Source organism: Maniola hyperantus, chromosome 11 (genome assembly GCF_902806685.2).
Source record: "Maniola hyperantus chromosome 11, iAphHyp1.2, whole genome shotgun sequence".
Taxonomy (NCBI): domain Eukaryota; kingdom Metazoa; phylum Arthropoda; class Insecta; order Lepidoptera; family Nymphalidae; genus Maniola; species Maniola hyperantus.
Window position 1 is genome coordinate 12262757 of NC_048546.1, and position 27092 is coordinate 12289848.

The 27092-nt window shown below is 37.9% G+C and overlaps 2 protein-coding genes across 3 annotated transcripts in view; one reads left to right on the forward strand and one right to left on the reverse strand.

Annotated features, from left to right (window-relative positions):
* Mms19 (MMS19 nucleotide excision repair protein) overlaps window positions 1–27092 on the forward strand; it is a 404347-nt gene that overhangs the window by 326458 nt on the left and 50797 nt on the right. The gene's annotated exons all lie outside the window — the stretch shown is intronic.
* On the reverse strand, window positions 4396–25908 carry P5CS (Delta[1]-pyrroline-5-carboxylate synthase). 2 transcript variants are annotated; one of them, XM_034973277.2, is made up of 10 exons: window positions 25636–25908; window positions 11888–12064; window positions 11032–11175; window positions 10255–10362; window positions 9456–9626; window positions 8667–8855; window positions 7741–7933; window positions 6412–7416; window positions 5883–6020; window positions 4396–4875 (listed from the first exon to the last, which is right to left on the reverse strand). In XM_034973277.2, the coding sequence occupies exons 1-10, from the start codon at window positions 25747–25749 to the stop codon at window positions 4754–4756; spliced, it is 2361 nt and encodes a 786-aa protein (XP_034829168.1). In that variant the 5' UTR covers window positions 25750–25908; the 3' UTR covers window positions 4396–4753. The 2 variants fall into 2 exon arrangements, with proteins under 2 accessions (XP_034829168.1, XP_034829169.1); XM_034973278.2 differs by lacking the exon at window positions 25636–25908 and adding an exon at window positions 21252–21390.

The following is a 27092-nucleotide window of genomic DNA, read 5'->3' on the forward strand; positions in this document are numbered from 1 at the left end:
GCAGCCCAGCGAACATATTTTTCAGTGAAATTTAAAGTCAACTGATGCAATATTCATAGCGCGCCGCCATTGCGAACAAAGTTCGTGACCATCCCAGATCCGAGTCCAAATTAAATTACAAGCAAACATTAAACCGTCCAAATGAAATCGCATTACACTGTTTCCTAGTGCAGATTACGTTTTGAAGTCGTCGGCGACAGTTAAATTAAAAATAATTGTATTAAGGGACTAAAGAGATAAGATGCTTTTATTCTATTAAGTATTGTGCATTCAAAATAAACTGGCGTGTTTCCACTTGAGACCGTCATTAGCAATAACAATAGGATTAAGTCGTGGCGGATGAATTCAAAAGTATTAACACTGGTTGGTATGCAACCAAATATATACAGTTGAACCGGCTCCTTTAAAAATGAATGGGCTCTATGAGTGTTTATTACCCCTATTGTTTACGTGGCATGTCAAATGCTATTGCTAATGCCAGTCTCAAGGGGAAACACGCCAGTTTATTTTGAATGCACTATACCAGTTGGTTCTCATGATTTCGTCCGCGTGGTATAGGTTTTTTAAAATCCCGCGGGAATTCTTCTTAGGTAAAAAGTAGCCTATATGTTAATATCTTCATTCCTTTTTTTTATTCGTTATGTTACATATGCCTTTCAGCCAAATCGGTAGAGTCCATTGAGCTTTCGACGTCAATGTGGCATTGACCCGCCCCGGCTTCGCACGGATAGCTTATTTGCGTAGGGATCTTTAATTAATTTTTAAATAAAAATGCCTATGTCACTCTGGAATAATGTAGCTTTCTTCTGGTGAAGGAATTTTCAAAATCGGTTCAGTAGTTCCAGAGATTACCCCCTATATACAAACTTACAAACTTTACCTCTTTATCATAATCTAATTACCTTTACTAATAAGTAAAGATAATTAGCTTATGCCCGCTTTACTTCTACTTGATTAAATAGTTCACGAACATAGAATGTTTTTTGATTTAAGTTAAAAATACAAGTAGGAATTGTTGCTAAAATAACTTAATTAACATTGTTATTAGCGCTACAAACAAGAAAATGTATGTTGATGTTTCAGTAAAGTTAATATTTCTTACAAATTTTGATAACAAGTCCAAAGTTTTTGCAGTAGGTAGGTACAAAAACTTCAGATGTTTCTACGGCACTCTACGCTTGCGAAACATTTAGTTCAAACTTGTGTACTTTTCAGTTTTACTTGTGTACGGGAAACGAACAAAACTTTACACTTAAATATACATAGCTACTGAATATTTATATATCTACATACAAGTAGATTTCCGGGACTTTATTGGCATAGACTTTGGTTAAAATTTCTCAAAATTCATTCTTAGCGCGAGTCTACATAATCAGAGAACGGTCTATAAAATTGTGCAAAATCTCAAGATTTTAGACCCTGCAGTTTAAGCCGTATGTTGATATTTAAAATCAGTCATTGTCGAAGAGCCCATGAAAGTCACACCTACGTCGTAGTTGAGTGCATGATGAGGCAAAATCTCCACAGGGCAGGGTAATTGTTAGTAACATTCTGGGTAACAGGCTACTCAAAACAGTTGCCTTCCTGATGCAATGGTTCGTGCAATATCGGGAAGGCGTGAGCGGAGATATCAAATAGTGGAAAAGGTTTTTAGCTCGTAGGTCATTGTGCAGCACCTGCAGTGGAGTTATTGCACATGCCAGACGGTATCTATGAGGATTTTCCTCCTCCAAATAAAATTAAAAAAGAGGGTAGTAATATGCTCTCTGAGACACGGAAAGTTTTACGGGAAGACGGCAGAGTTCTATTATTCGCTAAATAGGTAACCGTTCTTATGTAGTTTTCTACAAAGACTTTAACTTATGATCTCTGTAAGCATGACTAATGGTTAGCTAAGTAAGGTAGACTAGCTAAAGCAGTAAATGTGAGGAAGGAAAAGTTAAACTTAACTGAATATAATGCAGTTATCTCTCCCGGAGTGATTAAATAAAGCAGATATTTATCTCCTAGCACTGAGTTTAATCTCGTTGGAGTAAAGTGAGAAATGACTCTTGCGTTCTGAGTACGTAGCTGATTTGATGATACACATTAAGTTACAGACTAGAGATGTAGGCCTCATACACCAAGAGTCTTAAAGTTGTAGTCAACGTTAGATGTCCATCACTGGACCAGCAGGATGATCCGCTAATTCAGTGTCTAACGCTGAATAATAGTCACTGAGCTGTTTTGCTTTTGCAAGCTCCCTGCGACTCGTTTCTTGTCTATCTACCTATCTACCTAGTACCTAGGAGGCCTGGTAACGTTGCCCCTTCCGGTGTGAGATCGCACCTTCTATTCCGGCACCATGTCACTCATTATGTTCTTAACACATTCACATTTATCTATAGAATAGGTCCGGGCGAAGCCGGAGCGGGTCAACTAATAATAATGGGAATACAACGTTAGTTTAAGTATATGCAAAATCTGAAAGTAGTTTATTCAGAATCAGTAAAATAATTGATTGCAATCATTGGCAATCAATTTACTGAGTTGAATGTGGTATACACCAGCTGATTCAAGCCGCGCAAGCGAGAGCGCGCACGATCGACGCCAGCCGTCCCGTCGTGTTGGCTCAGTGACTTGCTTGGGGTGACCATGTTTTTGCGGGACAACGACTCAACACAACAAGCTTATAACTTCGTAAGTTTTTATTAAATATTTTTGAAATTTTGTATATTTATTCTTTATGTAAAAATATTCGACACGTGTTTCGGTTTTTGCGTATTCTAGAACTAACGTTGTATAATAAATTCGATAATGCTAATATTTTATTAAGTCTGCTCTCGGTTGCCTGAAAGTATGTCTTTTTATGCCGTACAAAATTAATAAATTTTACTTCGTCTCTAAGCACTAACTAAACGCGCAGAGGACAATGCTAGGACGGTCTAGACTCCAGGACAACGGCCAGTTGGAATTTTTCGTACATTTTTGTTACCTAGTTTTTATGTTAGCCTCAGAATACCGCTGCAGGAATTTGGCCGGACTATAGTCGCAGTCGTTAAATCAGAGAACCTTGTTCACCTTGTTCCGGACTCCGTGTTTCTTATGCTTTATCTACACTAATATTATAAAGAGGAAATATTTGTATTTTTGTATGTTTGTAACGAATAAACTCAAAAACTACTGAACCGATTTCAAAAATTATTTCACCATTAAAAAGCTACATTATTCCAAAGTAACATAAGCCATATTTTTTTAATTAGGGATCCATATGAAAATTGTAACAAGCTACCCGTGCGAAACCAGGGCGGGTCGCTAGTTATTCATATCACAACAAACAACTGGCAGATAAAACTAATAGGTAGGTATTTTACGAGGGATAAGAGGCGGTAGCCTAATGATAGACGTCGGCCTCCTATGTGCTCTTATTACGCACTTCTAACTTTTCCTTGATTTGACGGGGAAGGAAAACATCGTGAGGAAACCTGCATGCCTGAGAGTTTTCTATAATGTTCTCAAAGGTGTATGAAGTCTGCTAATGTTCTCATTCTGAGAGGAGACCCGTTGTCAGTAGTGAGCCGGGCGATGAGTTGCTAATGATGATGATGAAAATTTCAATGTAGATTGATCGATTATGTAGATAATATATTTAGATACTCACCTCTACATACCTGTAAACAGAATTCCTCGCGATGTTTTCTTTGACACATAAACACGGGAAGAATTCAAATTCAATCACCGTTGCATACCCAAAATTCATATCCGCTAATCTGGGTAGAAAACTGCGCGCTCAAATCCCCAATTACCATCCGGACTCTCAAACCCATAATAAAATTCCAACATTGGATATGGCGAGCGGTCCAAATGGACAGAATCCCAGTAATTAGCTAACGGAAAAGCCTCTTCCAAATTATGTTAACTGGCAAACATACGGCCGATTTGCGTGGCCAATCATACTAACCCGTTTACCCCTGGATTAACCTCCATACGAAACGTTTACGCCCATCCTAAATGTGCTGAATAATGGCCAGAGTCCAAACCTTATCTGGCCTCCCAGTGATGTCATACTAAAAATTTATGAAGTAACATTTTGCTCGACCTATAGAGATAGCATCTAACGGAAGAGGATTTGTGTCGTAAGGATTTTTAGGGTTCCGTACCCGAAAGGGCCATTGAAAGCCTATTACTAAACCTACATTCGTGTGTCTGTCCGTCTGTCAGCTGGCTGTGTTTCATGAACCGTAATAGGTAGAGAGTTGAAATTTTCACATCAATATCTAAAAATTTAATTCTGTAGGTACCTACTCTTAATTAATTTATTATTTTTAAAACTACAGAAGATAACACGATTTGATTTGTCATTGCTAGGTATTTTCCATACGTTCTATTATTATAAGTAAAGTTAGTAGATGAATAAATATTTTTCATTTTTATTTATTTACATTTTTTACATTAAAATATATGAATTTCATAATTCGAAAACAGATATTAATTAAACTTTATACAAAAACAATAAAATTGTCCTAATTCAGTTATTTAAGATGATGGAATGTGGAAATCCCTGAGTCCAGCAGTTTTTCGTCCACGTAAATATTATGTAGGTCTACTATCTAGGTACTTACTTACTAAGTAATTTACTAATTTCTTAAGTATATTTGAGTAAAGCGTATTTCGATTCGATTTGAGTTCATTAACGCTTACATTTAAATTTAAACAGAACGTTTGCAAAATTCAGCATCAAAAAGTTGCGTGTTTTGCAGAAAATGTTCCCAAGTCAATTAACTGGTAATTTTTCGTGAACCCAGTTACGCTTTCCCTCGTTGAACTCAGCGGCCGTGTGGTCCGTGCCCTCGAGAATCCATTTCGTTGTCAAAAGACCTTCGACGCCGACTGGCCCTGAATATAAACAAGTTTTAAAATGTGAAAAATCAGCCGAGACCTGAAATTAAATTGGAGTTTACGCCTATAACGCTAAAAGCACTTAGTGGTGAAAATACGCACTGCATAAAATTATGATTTTTACTATCGACGACCTTCTTGATGAAGTAGGATGGGAGGTCTCGAGGTTTTTTTTAAATTGTACATTATTAGCGCTTGGTTGCAGGCAGACCTGCTGGCAAATAATAATGCAGCCTAAGAAAGAGCGTGCTTACCTAGACTTGAAGGTACATAATTATTCAAAATGGAGGAGAAAACTGATGCTGGAAGGGCGCTCCCTATCCTAGCGGTCAGAATTTAGAAACGAGTGGGCGAATCAATTCGTACGTGTCCGTGGAATTTGAACTATGTACTTATGGGTTCTGAAGTGGCAATGGGCAGGCCACGTCTGCCGCAGAACCGACGGCCGATGGGGCAGACGTGTTCTGGAGTGGAGACCGCGTACCGGTAAACGCAGTGTGGGACGACCTCCAGCCCGCTGGACCGATGACCTGAAGAAGGTGGTGGAGAGCGGGTGGATGAGGAAGGCTGAGGACCGTGTTTGGTGGCGTGCTCTTGGAAAGGCCTATGTCCAGCAGTGGACGCAAACAGGCTGATGGATTGGATTGGACTTATGGGTTCAGACTTTGATGATGTCTTGCGGTTTGATTAATTTTGGTTAAATCTAAATTGTTTCAAATCTGGATAGATGGACTGGTTGGATACCGATCAGGCCTTAATAAAACTGCCATACTTACCACTTCCATGTTAGCCCACTTTCATTTTAGACTGCATTATTGTCTTTTACCATGGAAGTTACATTCTGGCCAATTAAAACTATTTCAATTTCTATAACCTACGTATATTCATCGGAATCATTGTGCGTAGAATCCCACTACGAAGGATTTACAGAAATTTCACCCAAAAGAAGCCAAGGCGGTTGTGGATCGGCTAATTAACCTAATAAGTTATTAATTATTACAAACCTCTTGCGTGTATCCTAGCAGTGGAAATGCCGACTTCAGCTCCGAGACCGAAACGGTAACCGTCAGCGAAGCGAGATGACACGTTATGAAATACGCACGCACTGTCGACTGCGTGCAAGAACTGCTTTGCTGTGGTGTCTACAACATGAAAATATACGAGGTTTATTTACACCAAAGATATAAGAAGAAGAAATAAGAAACTTCCTCTTTCTAAACGAAACGATCGTGGATTCTGGTTTTACTTAGATACCTGGGATTTAGTTTACAAAATCGGTCAAGTGCGAGTCAGACACACACACGATGGACTCCGCACTATCATGTAAGAAATAACACTTCATAATTTTTATTAAATTTTTACGACGGCTACTTTGAAATTTTTATTATTTTCTGTTATGTCAGCAATAGAAACACACTTTCTGTGAAAATTTCAACTCTGTACCTATTACAATTCACGTTGGCACGCTTCGGGTACGGAAACCTAAAAATTAACTTCTACCTACCAATGTATCGTAAAATACTGTATCCTTACCGTTTTCCGTTACAATGACATCAGTATGCGAGCTTCCAAACTTATGAATATGTTCTATCGCAGTGTCCATATCGCTTACAACTTCTACACAACATTCCAACGATCCGTATTCATGTTTCATAGTTTTAGCTGGCGGTGGACCGAAGGTCAAATGACTAGCAAGCTTTGGACCAGCGTGAATCTTGACACCTTCATTTTTAAGCATATTACAAATCTCGTTAAATAGATTGCTGTTTATATGATCTTCGTGAATCAGTAATGTTTCCATAGCATTGCAAGCAGCTGGATAGTCACATTTAGAATCTCTAATTATTTTCAATGCTTTAACCGGATCTGCGTCCTTGTCCACATAAACGTGACAAATACCTTCAGCATGTCCCAATACTGGGATATGCTGTGATTTCTTTTGTATACTTCTGACTAAGTCTGATGATCCTCGAGGGATAATCAAATCGATATGCTTTTCCATCGCAAGCAAATCACTTATTTCTTCCCTTGTCGAAACTAAGGATATGGCATCTTGTGCTCCAACTGGAGTAAGCGATTCCTTTACAAGTTCCATTAACGCTTTGTTTGAAAAGGCTGCCTCCTTCCCACCCTTTAATAGAAGACCGTTAGCTGAAGCCATAGCTAAAGCGGCTACTTGTGGTAACGAATCTGGCCTCGATTCAAATATTACGAGCAAGACTCCAATTGGAACTGTAATTTGTCTGAGCATCAAGTTTTCTGCGAGTTTCGTTCTTCGTAATACCCGGCCTACGTTTTCATAACTCGAATCAGCAATTTGTTTCAGTCCAATAGACAAAGTTTTTAACTTCCCCTCACTAAGGGACAGTCTATTTAACAGTGGTTTTTCTAGACCAGTCTTTGTTGCTTCTTCCAAATCTTTTGCATTTGCTTCCAAGATTTGATCTTTTCTGTCCAATAACAAATCAGCCAGTGAGTGAATCGCTGATGCTCTTTCACTGGGAGTTAGTTTTTGTAAAACCCTACTGCCTGAGCGAGCTGGAACAAAATTTAAGATTTTTTTATCGTGTAATAAGGTCAAAAAGTTTGTAGTGCAATGGAAGCATTTACAGAATGTGCGATTCCAAATTATTATAATAATTAATATTAATCTAGCTCTTGTTTAAGATTATCCACGTGAAAATTGAAGGCATATTGATCAAACTAAAGGCATATTGTTAGCCTGAAGATCGGGTTTTTATTTAAATAACCCGACAAACATTGAACAATTTTATAATAATGGAAGAATTTGCAAATTATAGCAGTAAGACCGCCTATATTTAGATTTTTCTCCATAGTAAAGTAATCATATAATATTTTTACCATTCTCTGCTATAACATCTACAGAAGCTGTAGAGGTGGTTGGGCAATCAGTGAAGAATGTGCCAACTTTTCGTCCGCTGATAATAGTTTTGATGGCTTTCTCTTGCATGCCGTTACATATGACGACACTGACTCCTCGAGCCATGGCCCATGTTGCAGCATTAACCTTGGAGTCCATACCGCCTGTTCCAACCTGTAATACAACAAGTTCAACAAAAAATATTGGTATTTTCACACTAATCAAATTAATTATATGGGCCTTATATTGAGATTTTTGTAGTCTAGTTGCAACAGCGTAAATTAATTGATTGTGCTAATCAAGCAACGTTGATCCAAGTCGGTAACTGGATGGGTACCTCAACCTGACTTTGAGAGCCTTGATTAACCTTTCTTCCGCTTATTATCTCTATGGTTTAAGGTTTAGTATGCCGTTTAGATATTTATTGTCGTTATTGTCATCGTCTAACCAACACGACGACGACTCTTCTGGACGAAGGTCTTTTGCAAGGATATCTACAAAACACAGTCTTGTACTGACTATATGTTTGTTCAATGACCCCAATGTCTATCGGTTCTTTGAGCTATGTTTCCTGTTCATTGCTACTTCAGCTTTGCAACTCTTTGAGTAGTTCGTTATTCTGGTTCTCCAGCTTATATTATAATATCATGATCAATCCATCGCCGGCTCACTGCTAAGTACGGGTCTCCTCTCAGAATGAGAAAGGGGTGACAATAGTCTACCACGCAGGCCAAGTGCGAACTGGCAGACTTCACACAACTTTGAGAACATTATGGAGAACTCTTAGGCATGCATACAGGTTTCCTCACGATGTTTTTCTTCCTTCTTGCCTAATTAAAACACAGATAACTTTAAAAAGATCCTCCGACCCTATCACCACTTATTTGCCTTTATGAAACTTCCTTACCTTCGATTTTTGTCCAAACTGGACTTGGTCTTTCTCCTTAGACGTGTAGGTGTGCATCATGCGAGCGCCGTCCTCCCAGGGCGGCTTGTTGTAGATGCCGTCCACGTCCGACATCATGATGAGGAGGTCCGACTGGATCTCGGCGGCCAACAGCGCTGACAGACTGTCATTGTCCTTTATACCGATACCCTTCAAATAAAAGAAACAAGTGTTAACTTTCTACGCAAAACTAGGAAGAATCGACCGTGAGAGTTTAATAGTTGTGTATGAGGCGCGGGGACGCCTTGCACACCAGCACATCACCCGCGCTATAACTCGGGGGATCTGTGCGAGTCTGCGGGGCGTCCCCACCCCGATTGACATCTTGACCTGTCGCGTACTTATAGGTAGTTCCATTTAGTACACTCAGAGATAATATAAATGACGTTTGGAAAATATCGTCTTTTACTCGTTGATGTGAGTCGCGCTTCTTTATCAAGCCTTATAATACTTATCCATAATCAATACACCTCATACAGATTGTATTTTTCGTTGTCAGCAACATATTTTGCAATTAAGTTTATAATTGTTGATGATTTAAATTAAAAGTTATACTTAACTAGATAAAGGAAAAAAACTAAAGTTAGATACGCCACTGCAAACACCGTATCACGGATTTTACAACTAGGTATCGAATCAGGAAAATTGATTTATTCCCATTGAGTATTTTCTTAATACCGACGTAAGAAATTTCTTAGCGGTCAAGCCATGTGGATATCGATTATTTCAAGTAAAATATTAAGAATATACCTTTTTCCCTGTGCCAGGTACCACAGTATCGTCGTGGATATACATCGGTGGACTGACCGCGTCGTTCGTGTTCACGATGGGCACTATGTTCAGGGATATCAGCTCAGAGAGGGTGCAGAACAAATTCTTCCTTGTTTCGTCGTTGTAGAAATCGGGCTTCGTTACTAGAACCTGAAACAGTTTGGTACTTTTATAATGGCTTCAAGGCTTGAGCGTCTAAACCACCGAATCACTACTATTTATTAATCTCCATTCTCTAACCATATTATAAATGCAAAAGTGTGTTTGTTTGTTGGTATATTGGTTTGTCCTACAATTACACCACAACGGAGCAATGTTATTTTTTGCATGGATACAGTCAAAGATAAGTATTTTGGAGCTCTTCCCTTGGATTTAGGTTTTTGAAAATTCCACGATAATACTCTGATTTCCCGGGATAAAAATTAGCCTAATTCTCTCTCCAGGATAAACCAACAAACCAGCGCTTCTTCTGCTTGAGCCATGTTGGCTTTGATGCTCAAGTGGAGAAACCGCTGGGACAACCAACTCTAAGTTAAGTATAATATGACGTAATGTGTGGCACAATTTAAGAAATAAACGTTTTTCTTTATTTCTTTCAAACACGCTTTGGTATATTTTATAATATGAATAGTAATTTTATAGAGTCAGCTTTGGCAACATTAGTGAAAAGTAAGTTGTTAGATTCTCTTAGATTTTTACCAATTTACGAGTAGGTAGGTACACGCGACGCTTCGTGTAAAAATTGCAAGTATTTTCAAGACTATCTATAAAAGTTTACCTGAGCGATTTTGACGTTATACTGCGAAAACATAGCGTCATACATCGCCATCAACTCCGACTGCCCGACGGCCGCCGCCGCCCGAGGGTCCAGGGTGCTGCCCGCGTCCTAAAACAATAACACCGTATAATTTAACATAACATCGACCTATCGTAACATAACATCGACATGATTTATCATGACATCGACGAAATTTTACATACGGCAGTCATCATAGCTCAGAGAATCTATTGGGAAACTCGATTTGAAGGCTGATTTGATGGGTTGACAAATTGGGCGTATTTACTCAAGCGCTTATATGCACTATTCCAACTCAAACCCGACCCGATGAAATACGAGTCGGATTCGGATTAAATTCGATCGCACCCAATCAGAATGTACGGCTCGTTAAGTATTATGTCTACAAGGCAGGTCTAGGAATGGCTATTTCTGGGCGTATTACTACGAAAGAGGTAAGTAACTAGGTTCTAGTCAGATCGGAATAAAAATAAGCAAACTAATTAAGTTCGATTCAACCTAAAAAGCGAGCTTCCCTTCTTCTAGGCAAGCGCGCTATCATTTACCAGTAGGTCTAATTGCAGCCAAGCGCTAGTCGGTGAATTAAAAAAGAACTGCGAAAGTGGGTGACTTTAATTTTTCCGCACTTGGCCAAGTCTACCACACTGGCCAAGTGCGGATTGGCAGATCAGGTTTTCTGACCGATTGGATCAAATTTGGTGTGATAGCAGTCCTGCATGCCTGTTTAGTTTAAAAAAAATTGAGTTGTATACTTCTTACCTCTCTAGTATGGTCACTGGGAGAGAGCGTTTCTCTCATGGATAGAGACATGAGCAGCTCATGGGTCAGCTTCTGCCGGCCGAACGCCACCGCTCCGCTGGTCACCATGATGCACTCGCGGCCTTCGTGGTGGCATTCTGCTACCTGTAAAGTTAATGTTTACAGTTCATTAGCTTTTCTTTTATTTGTAGACTAGCGGTTGGCTGCAATCTGGTTGCAGTCAAGCGCTAGTTTGCCTGCTGGCAAATAATAATGCAGCCTAAGATAGAGCGCGCTTGCCTAGTCTTACCTATCCACTCTTGACTTGAAGGTACCCATACTAAAATTGGCATGAAAAAAGGAGTGGTATCAACTCCTTTCTGACTTATTCTTGATTATAACATATGCACTAGAGTAAGGCTACTTGAGAGATCGTATTTTGATACCGAGGAAGTTATGGTGGTAAAAATATCTCGAGGCAACCACAGAATAGAATAGAATTTCTAGAACAGAAACCATGGGGTATCTTGTTCCAATCAAGGACTTCTATATAGACTAGTAATAATCCGCCAAATTTTGAAACATCCTCGTAGGTGTCGTTTTACAAAACGTGCACAGTATTACCTAGTACTTAGGGAGTCTGTGCAGCTACACGCAAGCATATCACACAGACAAGGGTACGAATCTGTGTTAATTTTTCAAATGTACCTATGAGCTTTGTCTATCTGAAATGTTATAATATCTTTTGTTTCAATTTTTAATCAACATATCACGCGAAATCCTAATTCCTAAGAAACCAGAAATTAAAATATTTTCTTAGCCAAATATAATTAGATGGCATGAGATTTAGCAATTAATGAAGAGTTATGATCTTTACCTGCTCTATAATAGAAGCTAATCTTCCCAACGCCAGACCATTCCCGTCTTCTCTAGTAATGACAGCACTTCCAAGCTTAACAACCAGTCTTCTAGCGTATTTCAACTGAGACCTGTCGGAGAAAGTCCTCTGCTTACGTTCCGTCCCAGCCAGCGTCCGCTTGTCTACGTTCGTACCCTGAGAACAAAGATCAGACTTTAGAACACAGAGAATTTAAATTCATCATCATCATGATCAACCCATCGCCGGCTCACTACAGACCACGGGTCTCCTCTCAGAGTGAAAAGGGTTTTGCCCATAGTGTACCACGCTGGTCATGTGCGGATTGGTAGTCTTCACAAACCTTGGAGCACATTATGGAGAACTCTCAGGCATGCAGGTTTTCTCACGATATTTTCCTTCACCGTTGAAGCAAGTGATATTTAATTAATTGAAACGCACATAACTCCGAAAAGTTAGAGGTGCGTACCCGGGATCGAACCGCCGACCCCTGATTAGAAGGCGGACGTCCTAACCACTAGGCTATCACAGCTTCATTATTTAATTTAAATTACATAGTATCTATTATGTTCTTTCCATGAATAACTTTCTATTTTCTTTTTGTACCTATTCTACTCCATCTACTACCATCTAATTCTACAACCTCTTGCACTGCCATGGGTCACTGGTGGAGATCTCTCTAAGAGATAAGTGCTTCCCTGTCCACTTTTACTCTCTTTTTCTCTTTAATCTAAATGTTTTTGGTGCCAATTAAATTAAATAAAAAGAGTTCAACCTCAAGAGTACGCATACATAAGGTTTTGCATGAAAAGAAAATCGTAAAATGTTGGCGGGGGACAAGGGAGAATGCTTAATTGTGTACTCAAAAGTCACGTAATCAAGACAACGTGCGGAATGAGGGTACCGGACGGGCGTGGGCCGAATTTTATGCTAAGCAACTGCTTAAGCTTGGCGATCGGGGGTGTCCGGCTATTAGGCGTCTATAGGTGTTGGTCTGTGCTTTAAAATGAACTAATATCTAATCCCTTCACATGTATTGTCATCCTATATGTATCGCACTGTATATTTTACTTATTGATAGGTACATAAGACCACAGCCACCCGGCTCAAAAAATATCCAAGAAAGGCTGGAAAATCCTACTCTAACTTGCTAAGACCACACAGAAAGTTTTTAAGAAGGTATAAATCTTGCTTAAAGTTTTCCTCGATCCGGTTCTAAGTTCAGACCCGGACAAATCTCTTGGGTCCATTAAAAAGTTTAATTTGCCCTCTACTTGCAAGTACGTGCTGGTTATATTAGCTTAAGCCCGCGACTGCGTTCGCGTGGACTACACAAATTTTGAACCAATTAGGGGTTGAATTTTCAAAAATCCTTTCTTAGCAGATGTCTACGTCATAATAGCTATCTGCATGCCAAATCTCAGCACGATCTGTCCAGTAGTTTGAGCTGTGCGTTGATAGATCAGTCAGTCAGTCAGTCAGTCAGTCACCTTTTCGTTTTATATATTTAGATTTTAACGCCAGTAACTATGCTTACACTACCTACTGGTAGATATAATCACTATTCCATTATATTTGGTGGATTTTTTGATATAATAATTGTCTCTGTCACCGACAAAGTAAAATAGTACTTTCTATCATCATCATCATGATCAACCCATCGCCGGCTCACTACAGAGCACGGTCTCCACGCTGGCCAAGTGCGGATTGGCAGACTTCACACACCTTTGAGAACATTATGGAGAACTCTCAGGCATGCAGGAAATTTGGTACAGAGATAGCTAGCATCCCTGGGAAGGACATAGGCTACTTTTTATCCCGAAAAACCGGCCAAGTGCGAGTAAGGCTCGCGCAACGAGGGTTCCGTACCACAGTCGTATTTTTTCGACATTTTGCACGATAATTCAAAATTCCGAAGTCTTCCCACGGGATTATTAAAAACCTAATGCCACGCGGGCTAAGACGCGGGCATAAGCGGGCAACAAGATAAATGTTAATACAAAGAGAAGGATGTCAACGAGAACCACGATTAGTCCAGCGAAGAGATTATGTAGGTACAAGAGACTTTGAGGTAGCTACAGAGAATTAAACAAAACGAATAGCGACCACGAATACAAGAGGGTTGGGATTATTACTCCCAAAGGGCAGACTTTTTGAATTACTATTAGATCTTAAGTGCGAATGAAAATGAACATTTTCCCTCAATTATTCCGAGATTATTCGAAATGAAACTCTCTAAGAAGTCCCTTGATTGCCGAACCAAGGTTTTTTCTCAGCATTTTCTCGGGTGGAGCTCGGCAGTAATTTTAGGGTATAAAAGTTTATAATAACCTTAGTTTATTGACGCCAGTTTTACCCTTGACCCTTTACGAAGATGACATCCGATTGTAAATAAATTTAGTAGGTACTTACTTATTTTCATTTTTATCGTACCTACTCGTAAACATAGTTTTAGTTTTAGGTTTACGTAATTAATTTTCACAATAACATTAAGATAGCATCATTATCTTACAGCTATTCAACAATAGTCAATCTAAAGTGTATAATGTACAAAATGGAACCCATTTTGAATAAATGCTTTGAGTTTTATCGTATTTTGTTGTTTCTGTATTTCTGCAATTTCAGGTAAAATTTTATTATCAAGCCATCATACAAATTGGGAGTAGGTACCTACCTAAGTATATTGGTTCCATTTTTGTATTTTATTAAAACATCAAAACGGTATAAGTCAAGACCAAGATGTTAGTCAATACTGTTCCAGTCATTTATTTTATGACTCCCATTCCAGTACAATTGGGCATTTTCCTACTTTTGAATTTGATAAATATTATTACTTACTTTATTATAAACTAGGATAAAAATATGATAAGATATGACGTACACTGAAAAAAATATTAAAATCCAACAAAGATTTACAAAGTTACAGGCATATTAATTTAGGAGTGGGATGGTCTTCTATCCCTTTCTCGCAAAAAGAAAATTTGTATGAAACCACACGAAGCTACGGCATTAGTAGGTGTGACGTCAAACTGCTGTATCGCTATCTCTGTCTAATCAGAAATATTTACATGCTTATAACTTTTTTGTTATTTGATCGATTTAATTAGTTTTTCAGTTTACGTCATTATTTTTATTCTAGTTTATGATAAAGTAATAAAAAAATTAGAGTCAAATACCCAATTCCGTGACAAATTGTCCAAATTGAATTATTTCCAATTTCACTGGCTAAGGGCCATCGAATTTACAACTTTGCAATAAACGCAATCACGGAAAATTAAATGAAAAACACCGATCACTGTCAAACTACGGTCACAGTATAAAGAGAGACTCAGTTGTCCGACGCCTTTGACCCCGTGGTAAATAACGACTAGCGACTACAAAGACAAGACAACATAGCCACATAGGGGCCATCTAGGTACGTGGGCTAGTTCGGGTCGATCCTTCGTGCCGCACTCACCGCACGATTGCTCTGTTGAAAAATTAATTAAATTAGATGGCTTAAATCGAACCTCTGTATGTATCATACTTATCCTTATTCTGTGCTACGGTGGTATGTAGGCCTCCGGTATAATTTATTGTATTTAATTAATCCAATTCAACACTCAGGGAGGTTCAGGCTTATGGAACATAATCTCAATAAAGGTCCTAATTGTAATTTCAAAACGGGTGAGATTCGTGAGATGGCCACCAGCTGTGGGGGGACTGGAGGGGCGAATAATCTCATAAAACACCCAGTTTAACTTGCCGTTACGTAAATATACGGTTGGTGTAAAAACGTAGAGGTTTTTTTTAATTGAACCACCAATAGAATTATACAAAAAAATACATTATTCAAATCCTAGGTGCCCGGTCATTATACAATTCCAATTATAGGCGGCTACAGGCTACAGCATGCATCGTAAGATACAATTATTGACCTACTTTAACTTGAATTTTGTAGAACACCTCAAACCTGTAGGCTTCTTAAACTAGGAACCGCTTAAGCTTAGGCATAAGCCGTGATGACTTTTTTTTCATTCGAAGATGTTTATCTGGCTCAAATACTCAAAAATGGTATTTAGATGCATTTGACAATTCAAAAGTACTCGTAAAAGTTTATTTGAATTTTTAAAAAATGTTTCTATTTTTTAAATATTTCTATTAGACCGTATATTAATCTCCCGCCGTCTCCCTTATTCTCCCAATATTGTAATAAATATAATTGTTTAATAATTTATCAATATCGGAATGCATGAATAATAATAAATGAATGAATGAATATTCTAATTAATAAATTCTAATTTTATTCAAATATTAATTTGAATGAAATATAATTTTATTGGCTAAACAGTGACGAGTTAATTAAATCGAATATTGCTTAGGCAGCGATAGAAAAAGCTGCCTCGATCACAGTACGAAAATAATTTCGTATGTTTTAACAGTATTAAATCTTTACTACCCTTTGATCCCAAGCGAAAATCTCCCTCACCTGTTTAAAATAAACGCATTACCGTTATGGCTTTTGTCCAATACGGCTTTTTGTTCCATAGGATTTTGTTTATGCAATTTGAATATCAAGCCGCGTACATACCTACTTGTGTGTCTTTTATCTATTTTTCCTTGGATGACTTAAGCAAAGTAAACAGGATTGGTATATTCACTTATATTCGACTCTGCCCAGGAATAGTTATTTGTTATGCAAGGCTGGAAAATTGTTATTATATATATTTATATTTGTTTGTTATTTTCGCGAGAGTTTGTATTGAATTCCGAGCCCGCGAAGGATTCTAAAGTTGAGTTCAAAGATAGAATCCTGAGCGTAGCGAGGAATTCAAATGCTCAAGCGCAAATTTTGCAGCCGTGCGAAATAGGTAGGTACACCACTTTTCATCTCACTACAGCGAGGAAAACGCTAGATGCTCGATACAAGAGGCACCAGTACCGTGGAGGTTTCAATAAAAAGTTTCAACCACAAGTCAGGCAGTGAAGGAGGTTCTAATTCAAGAAGATTCTATATACGAATAAAGTTTTTTTCGGGTGCGAATATAAGATAAAAATACGGTCATTCTGAATCATTGGTAGATTCACTTGACGATTCGATAACGGTACCTACAGGAAAACATCGTGAGGAAACCTGCATGATTACCATCATGATGGGAAAGGCTACCGACTTTTTGATGAAGACTATTTTAAAGAAAATACACCTGCACGTTTGCACACACACTATTTTTGTATTGAAATGGGATTGCAACTAAATGGTTAGATTCGATTCTGTTGGGACAAAATGAAACGTGTCTCTACGTCTATAACAGACGACATGACACTCAAACCGCACGTGTATGCGTAATTATGCAATTGGACCTTGCCCGGGCTCGACACGCCGCCGCAATGTTCCTGTGGTACCAATTACTTCTATTATCAGTATTTATACCTAGTGCACACGGATAAACTGACTGCCAGACAATCATTATCTCTATTATACTCGTAAATGCGAAAGTGTGTTTGTTTGTTGGTTTGTTGGATTATTGGTTTGTTGGTTTGTCCTTCAATCACGTTGCAACGGAGCAACGATTCAACGTGTTTTTTGCATGGGTAGGTATAGTTTAAGATCTGGAGAGTGACATAGGCTACTTTTTATTCCGGAAAATCAAAGAGTTCCCACGGGATTTGTAAAAACTTTAATCCACGCGTATGAAGTCGTGGACTAGTAATTTATAATAATATCAACAAGTTCAGGGGCGGATTTCCCTATAGGCTGAGTAGGCCCGGGCCTAACGCGGCAAAATTTGGTGAGATTACGTTTAAAACTCTAAAATGCGCTCATAGTCCCCGCAAAAAATACTTTGGATCATCGATCTAGATCTATGCTTCTTCTTTACTTACTAGTTTACTCCAAGTTCAAGCGTAGGTATACTTAGGTATCATTTTCGTTTTGCTCCACTATATATTACAGATTAGTACTGGATTACTTAGTACACAATGGAGAATAAACTCCATTTCGTCGAGTCTGCTGTACAAACGGAAATGAGTGGTCGGTAAAAACTACGAGTCTCCATTATAGCTCGTCCAATTTTTCGTGTTTTACAAGGAGTAGGGGGCCGGCAATCTTCCATAGACCTAGGGCAGCCAAGGTATCAAATCCGCCCCTGCCAACAACCTATTCTGCTGGGTTTAGTCTGGGTTTTCTCTTTAATATGGACGCCCACTGAAAAAGCACTAGGGACATTCTAAATCCATGGTTACTAGTCACTACCCAAACCATACATCATTATGTGAAAGTATATACAGTGCGACAAGGCTCTCTTGGCACTTGAATGACATTGACAGGGGGGCGCTGTTGGAGAACAAAGGCTTAGAATATTGAAACAAGAACAAAGGGGACACTTGACGGCAACGCTAGTTCCGATTTTCGCCACGCGCCAGGTAGGTATTTGCTTTCTTTGTCCATAAATCACGCCGCATCGGAACAACGCATATCGGCGTGATTTTTGCATAGATGTGACTTATACTGTTTATCTCGGAAAATCAGAGTTCCCAGTGTATTTTTAAGAACCTTCTTTAAATCCATAGCCCCTGCCATTAAATAAAAATAAAAAAATAAAAAAATGAAAATAGCTTTATTTTCCTTTCATATTTACATTGATACATATTATTCTAAATTCCATTAGCTAGTAGTTTCATAAACTAGAACATTACCCCAACTTTTTTGCGCAAACAAACCTAAACCGAGCCGCAAGAAAAACAAGGAATGACAGTATTTTTCAATAAACAAATTAAATTGTGTAGATATAATGATATGTTGTTGATATCTAGCGGTAATTTAGATATATTCTGTTTTTAAACATTTAGTATCTGACGATAACAAAAACACGGTTACTCATTCGCAATCGCAATTTTAAGCTTACAATACAAGCGGTTTCACATCAATAACATTATTATTATCTAATCATCATGATTAACACATCGCTCGCTCACTACTGAGAACGGGTCTACTCTTAGAATGGGAAGCGATCCCAATATCGTCAAAGACATTTGAGTATCTAAAGGAAACAACCACACACACACTTATGTTTGTACACAGGTTGTAACCAGAACGCTAGCAAAAACTTAGCCTTATTGTTATACTACCTAAATACAATCCCATACCAATAACCCCTTTGCCTCATTTTGTAGTTTTAGTGATTTAGTATTTTTCAAAATGGCAATGTATAGTATGCAAAACTCGGGTCAATGCCCTGCCTGCGACGCGGCATTGACTCCAAGTGGCCTACTTACGCAACGTTCGTTGACCTCATGTAGAAAATGTAGAATTGTTTTCATGTATTTTTTTGCGTTCTTTTTTGTGGTAGGTATCATATTATAAGTTCAGTACTATCTGTTTTCGTTTCTGCTAGCGTTCTGGTTACACCATGTAATTCACTGTGGATTATGTTATATATACTCTCATTTAAGTAAGTAAATACTACTCAAATGTATTACTTATATCAATGTTTATATAGTCAACGTGCGTCGTCCTCATAGGTTAATGTCATGTTTGATAGGAAACAGATAACGGAATTAGTGTTACTTGTAGGTACCTATCATATTGTTCTGGTTTAAATACAATCAACATTAGGATTTAAATTAAAATTTTATTTATTTACTCATGTAATTACTAGAGTCTCTTACGTTAGGTACGTCTGGGACTATACTACCGGTTTGATAAGCAGATTCTTTTGATACGAGTTGGCAAGAAAGTTAATTTATTGATATATTTCCTAGACATGTAATTTAAGTTCATATATCTATTTATAACATGTAGGTAGATGAAGACCAACTAGGAGGTCGCCATTCTATAGCACCCTGGGACCCCAATATCTATCGTGTTTTCCAACTGTGTGCCCTGCACATTGCGACTTCAGCTTCGCAACTCGTTGAGCTATATAGGTTACTCTAGTTCTCCTAGGGATCTCCTCATTTCTGATTTGTATGCATGATACCAAAGTCTTCGAACAGTACGTGTTGCCAGTGATGACATATAGATCCGAGACATGGTCGCTAACTATGGGCCTCATAAGAAAGCTCAGAGTCACTCAGCGGGCGATGGAGAGAGCTATGCTTGGAGTTTCTCTACGTGATCAAATCAGGAATGAGGAGATCCGTAGGAGAACTAGAGTAACCGACATAGCTCAACGGGTTGCGAAGCTGAAGTGGCAATGGGCAGGGCATATTATAGTTCGTAGGTACAACCGATAGATGTTGGGGTCCCAAGGTGCTGGAATGGCGACCTCGCACCGGAAGACGCAGCGTTAGAAGACCCCCCACTAGGTGGACGGACGACATCAGACGAGTCGCAGGGAGCCGCTCGACCGTGGCGTGTGGAAGTCCCTACAAGAGACCTATGTCCAGCAGTGGACGTCTATTGGTTGATGATGATGATGATGATGCATGATACAGTAGCTAATATTACACAAGCGTGTTCCATCAAGCACTTAGTATGTACCTACCAATACCTAGACAACGATTAGCATATTGTTTACAATTCATAAAGTGCATAGAAAACAGAATTCAGTTTAAATGTTTCCGTGTTTACTTCAATATTTGCCTTGGAAATGATACAAGTTGAATTGCAATTAATTAAAATTAATAACAAGTATCTATCTATTCATCGCGTACAATCTATCTACAACTTATACCTATTCAAAAGCTCCTATTCAAAAACTCAAGCGGCAAGCTCAGATGCTTACGCCGCTAGAGTCGCACAAACTCTCGGAAGTATCTGTGAATATCATAGCTGGAAAAGCTTGTTTATTAGGCGATAGCGATAGTAACTGCCATGTACACCCATTCTACAAGTGGTAATATATTAAAGACGTAAGTATGCTGTATGTGCGGTTTATATAAAAGCGACGAACGATCGAAAAGTGGCGCGGCCACGTCTTTACCATAGAACAAAATTTCTCGTTTGGCACACACAATATTATACACATCAAGGGACGCAGACGTAGCGCGGACGTCACCACGTCTAAAGTCTATCAAGAATTATAGCGTAGGTAATATAGGGTAGGTACATAATATACCTAATACCTAGACGCCGCCATTTAATGTTTCTATATAAACCGTATCACTGAATTCAGGCGGCGTAAGACCGTGGCGTGTGGGAGTCGACGTCTATTTATTTTATTTTATTCAGATACAAGTTAGCCCATGACTGCAATCTCACCTGGTGGTAAGTGATGATGCAAGCGGGTTAACCTAGTATGGCAGTTTTTATTAAACCCACACGTCTTTGGTTTCTACACGATATCGTACCGGAACGCCAAATCGCTTGATGATGACGAGAGCTACAAGCGCGGTGTTACTTTTGTAGGTACTTGGTCTCTCTAATCTAATTTTATTACCTCACCTCTAGACCAAAAACAATCTTGCTTTCCGGAAGAGAGTCGTATCCCATCACAGAATAAAACCTTCGTCCAACCACTCCTCTCGTCAAACGATGCACACGCAACATTCTGCACTTTTGTACGTAAACTTTACTCAAACTGCTCAAACTCAAAAAATATAAACTTATCACAAAACAATCGTTTTGTTTTTATATTTCGTATATTGACATTTTATTTCACGTCCGTCCGTTCGTCAAAGATAAACGTACCGAACGAAATGAGAGCACTTATCAACAATGGATGTGATGCTGACTAAATATTGAACTTTGAAATTATTTTGACAAACAAAAGATTATTTAGCTCTAACTAGTGAACGCCAGTGATTCCTTGGTATTTCAAGGCTCTGTAGATTGTTTTGTTTTACTTGCTACTTAGTGCGATAAACTTATTATACTTACGAGTAGGTACTTACTATAATCCATACCTACTTACTTATAACGTTTAGAGCCTCAATAGCTCAACGGGTAAAGGAGTGGACTGAAAACCAAAAGGTCGACGGTTCAAACCCCGCCCGTTGCACTATTGTCGTACGGCGTACCTTCTCCTAGCACAAGCTTGACGCTTAGTTGGAGAGGAAAGGTGAATATTAGTCATTTAACATAGCTAATATTCTTTAAAAAAAATATTAAACCTTAATTAGTTTGCTTAGGTAATCGAAATTGGTCCTGAAAGCATTCGACAAGAAGAAAACAACTACTTTACACTTTTTGATCGTAAATTATTTTTTTGTTTAATAATAATTGCTTTGAATTTGAGTTTGAGGTAAATTCTTCCTATAAGGGTGAGGACGAATTTCACAGAAAAGATGGATAAATCTTAATGGCCCAGTGGACAGAATGTGTATCTTAATAAACGAACATAATAATTTTAATAATATTATGCTAGGTGCATGAAGTTATCTACGAATTAATTGCACGCGCTGCACTGACTAGGTATAGATACTTTAGCTGCTTTAGCGACCGGTTTGTTGACGCTTGTTTACACAAACTGTCCTCAAGGGCCTATTTAATATCTAACTCACATATTATTGCAGGCTGCATAGTGCATACTTGATATGACTTTATTTGCTTTGACTCTCTGACAGCAGTTGACAGCAGTGCTATAATCCGTCCACTATAAAAGTATATTTTATTTGAACCACGTATCTACATACAATCTTACCTACGAAGAATCTGACATACCTACCTACATCTTCTAAATATATAGAAGGAAAAGGTGACTGACTGACTGATCTATCAACGTACAGCTCAAACTACTGGACGGATCGGGCTGAAATTTGGCATGCAGATAGCTATTATGACGTAGGCTATTATGACGTAGGCTAAGAAAAGATTTTTGAAATATTAACTAGTGTAGTGTAACTAGTAACCCTAGTGGGTGGAGTAAATATCATCATCATGATCAACCCATCGCCGGTTCACTACAGAGAACGGGTCTCCTCTCAGAGTGAGAAGGGTTTGGCCATAGTATACCACGCTGGCCATGTGCGGATTGGTAGACTTCACACACCTTTAAGAACATTATGGAGAACTTTCAGGCATGCAGGTTTCCTCACGATGTTTTCCTTAACCGTTAAAGCAAGTGATATTTAATTACTTAAAACGCACATAACTCCGAAAAGTTAGAGGTGCGTGCCGGGGATCGAACCCCCGACCTCCGATTGGAAGGCGGACGTCCTAACCACTAGGCTATCACAGCTTACGAGCTAATAAAAACTCTTTTCAGTATGATTAAAGAGCTATTTAGGTACCTAGACTACTTATACCTAGTTCAAAATTGACTAGGTAGGTACTTGGAAAGCTTCTTACTACAAATCCTACTGATTTTGCCTGTTAGATAATAAACTGAACCAATTTAATTAATTCCGGACAATCATTGATACCTAATGTATTATTTCAAAGTCAAAATGATAATAGACTCGAGAAGCTTGATAAATCACTGTTCATACTTAATGGACTAAGAGCCCGCGAGGGCCAGGTCTTCTTTATTTTATGAAAGCTGAAAGTTTGTCCCCAACAAAGGGAGGAACTATGAAGCGACTATGAAGTTTAGATCATGATGGCTTTGGCAGGTAACAAAGGTTCGTTCCTCCCTGTGTTAGGGACAAAACGCAGAGAAACTTTCGGCTCTTATTTAAAATAACGAAGGTCTGGCACTTGCGGACTCTCTCTCTCTATAATAATATCTAGATATACCTACGTAAAACATTGTACAAATGTTTTGGCGGTTTATTTGTTGGTGAGTGCATCACTCTATATAACTGTCCTCATCTTTATCAAAACGGTTATTGTGAATTTAGTACCTAAGTACCTACCAGTTTGTAATCAAATGAGGAAAAAAAGTTTTATGCTGATTCTTCTTGGTAAAAAGGCTATTTAAAACTTAAATATCCAAGATCAGCTTAAAACCTTTTTTTACACGGCATCGTACCGGAACATTAAATCACTTAGGTAAAATACTAACCTCGACTGAAGCCTCCTACCAGAAAAGACTAGACCAGAGACAATTTAGAAATTGAAAATTCTTTGCCCGTGTCGGGAATCGAATTATGGATCTCCCACTGAGTTAGTTGTGGGCTCTTTTCAGACCAGGGCGCGTTTGGAACCCTCGTAGCTTTAGTTTTAAGTTCGCGTAAGAATTGGTATCTCCACTATATCATCATCTTACAAATGCAACAACCGACCATAAAAAAGTGTAATTTATTACATACTAGCTGATGCCCGCGACTTCGTACGCGTGGATTTAGGTTTTTAAAATTCCTGTGGGAACTCTAAAATTTCCCGGGATAAAAGGTAGCCTATGTCCTTCCCCGGGTTGCAAGCTAGGTACCTCAGTACCAAATTTCGCCAAAATCGGTAGAACGGTTGAGCCGTGAAAAGCTAGCAGACAGACAGACAGACAGACACACTTTCGCATTTATAATATTAGTATGGATATGGATTTTGAATAAAACATTTGATTTGATTTGATTTGGTACAAGACACCCAGGGTAAAAAATAGTTTCAATTATTATATTCTACAAATTATCTTGATTTCCGCGCAGACTAGTGTGCAAAAGCTAAGTAGTTTTATCATAAGTAATTCATAACACTGAATGAACTTTGATCTAGCAATTAATAAATTTTCCTTTGTTTAGAAATATGTATGTATCATGTACAGATTCGTACTAGTTCTTCTCGGTAGGAAGGGCATTCCGAACCAGAGTAGTAGATGCATTTGACGATTGAAAAGTACGTACATGTTTTTACATAACTAGACTAAAATAAAATAGAATAGAAACATTTTTTTATTCAAATACACTTTTGTGTATTTGAATAAAAAAAATGTTTAGCTATGCTATTTTATTTTAGTTTAGTTACGCCTCTTCAGACAGGCTGTTTAAAATAAGTAGATAAAATATATCAAAAATGATATTTTTTTACATTATTTACCTACTTATCGTCACAAAATATGTCTATTAATGTTTCAAATAAGAGTAAATATTTTATAATAGGAGAAACTGACTGACTGACATACAAAAATTAGATTCCCTTTTTAACGTAGACCCCCGCTAATAAAGGGTTTATAAATTCCTGCAAAACTGCAGCGGGGCACGATTTAAAAATAATAATGAATTCTAATTACTGAAACACAATTACCTACTGTATTAATTGTCAAATTGTCAATAGTAATTAATCAATATTAAATAATTAAACATACTATTACCATACATACTACCTATATTTGTTAATCAACATTATTATGACTGTATCTTGTAAAATTAATATAAATTCTTCAATAATACGTTTACTGTGCTTCCTACCAATTACATCCCGGGTATCTTTAAAACAAGAGTGAATAGATATCTTCTACTAGGTAAACGCGTCCTGTCTTAGGCCACATCATCACTTTCCATCAAGTGTGATTGTGGTCAAGCGTTTGCCTATAATGAATAAAAAAACTATAGGTACTTTACTTACTCTCACTTAAAATTAATCGAACTCGCACTTTTTGTCAAAAGCTTTTTAGAAATAGAAAAGAAAGATTTTTTTGTTCAAATAAACTTTGGATCGTCAATTATTGTATTACCTTGTGGTTCGGAATGATTTTTCCTACCAAGAAGAGCCACCAAGAAACTCGGCGGTTGCTCTTTACAGAGATTCGATTTTAAACTTGCATCTAACGCTTTACAAACTTGCTAGCAGTGTACGAGAATCGAAGTAACTGAAATATTCTACCCGTAGATACTTAATTACCTATTTTCTATAAAAATTCAATTAGCTACTACGGACAACACAATACCTATTTTATTTTTATACAAAATATTTAAAGCACCAAATACACGTCCAATAAAAATAATTAACTCACATAATGTAGACACTTCACGCTGAAACTCCGAGCTGAATAAATCACAGGAGATTTTCGGAAAAATCCATTTCTCAGTAATCCCACTTTTCCACTTAAATTAAATAAATTACACATTCTGAAACTTTCTAAACCAAAATAAATGTTTTGAAAAATCGTCAGTAATAATTCCTGACGAATAAGTAAGTCTACTACTTATCTAATATCAAGTAATATAAGCGTCTCCCATCGATACTGGACAGTAATTGCGCTCGTTTCATACATAAAATGACGTGTGTGATAAAATAAACAAGTAGGTAGTACCTATCGTATTTTATCACATAATGTACTATAATACATATAATTATTGTTGATGTCTATTGCATATTTAATAGACTAATTGATAGAAACTGAGATCGCCTGCTGTATTATACTTACATATCCGGGTTATATCTCGGTGCATAAAGAAGGGCTTAGCCAGTCTTATTTATCTACACATAATATTATAAAAGAATAAACTGACTGAACAACTGACATTCCTATCACACTTACCTAGAAATCTGAGAGCTTTCTCCAGGTAGGTAGTAGGTACAGTAGGTACGTCACCGAAAGTGATGAACATCGGCCTTTAGAATGACATTTCAGGTTTGTAGAGCGTTGTCTCTGTCACTCATACCCATATGACGTTTTGTCGGTCTCAACAACCGAGATTGCGCTCCACAAATCTGCTATCTCTTTCTAAAGATCGATGTTCATCACTTTTGGCCGCTTATAACGAATCTGGCTAAGATGGAATTTTTAGAAATTCCACGCAAGCGAATTCGGACGAGTCAGTAAATTAATTAGTCAGTTAATTTTATTAAGTTAATAGGTAGAAAATGTACCCAGGATACCGTGTTACCGATTTCTAACCGATTAAAAAAAGAATATCATAATATATTGTATTGGACCCGTACGTAAATAGGTATGTTTGCGATTATCCCAAAGACCAATGAAGCGATTTTGATATTTTTTCACTATAGTCATTTTACTTTCAGGAAGGTTTTATAGGTCTATGAGTACCTAATACAATAAATATGTAAGTATAATAGTAGGTCTAGGTACAATATTTTTAAGTAAATCCAGACCTTATCCAGACATTTGCGTAACATGTTTGTTTTTATCTGTACTTAGCACATACCTAAGTAGTTTATTATTATATTGTTCAATAGATTATGATAACGCGACAATTAATGTTATAATAATTATACTTAATACTTACAATAAAGTATGAGCAATAGTCCTTTGTCTTATACTTTTTATCTGAAAGTGGATATCAGCACTGCTGCGGTGTGAAAAAGATAAATTATTAGGTCGATATACTAGTAGGTATTACTACAGTGCGCGGCCGAAAGTAATGTACATCGGCCTTTAGATTTTAGAATGACATTTCGGCTTTGTAGAGCGTTGTCTCTGTCACTCATACCTATATGACGTTATGT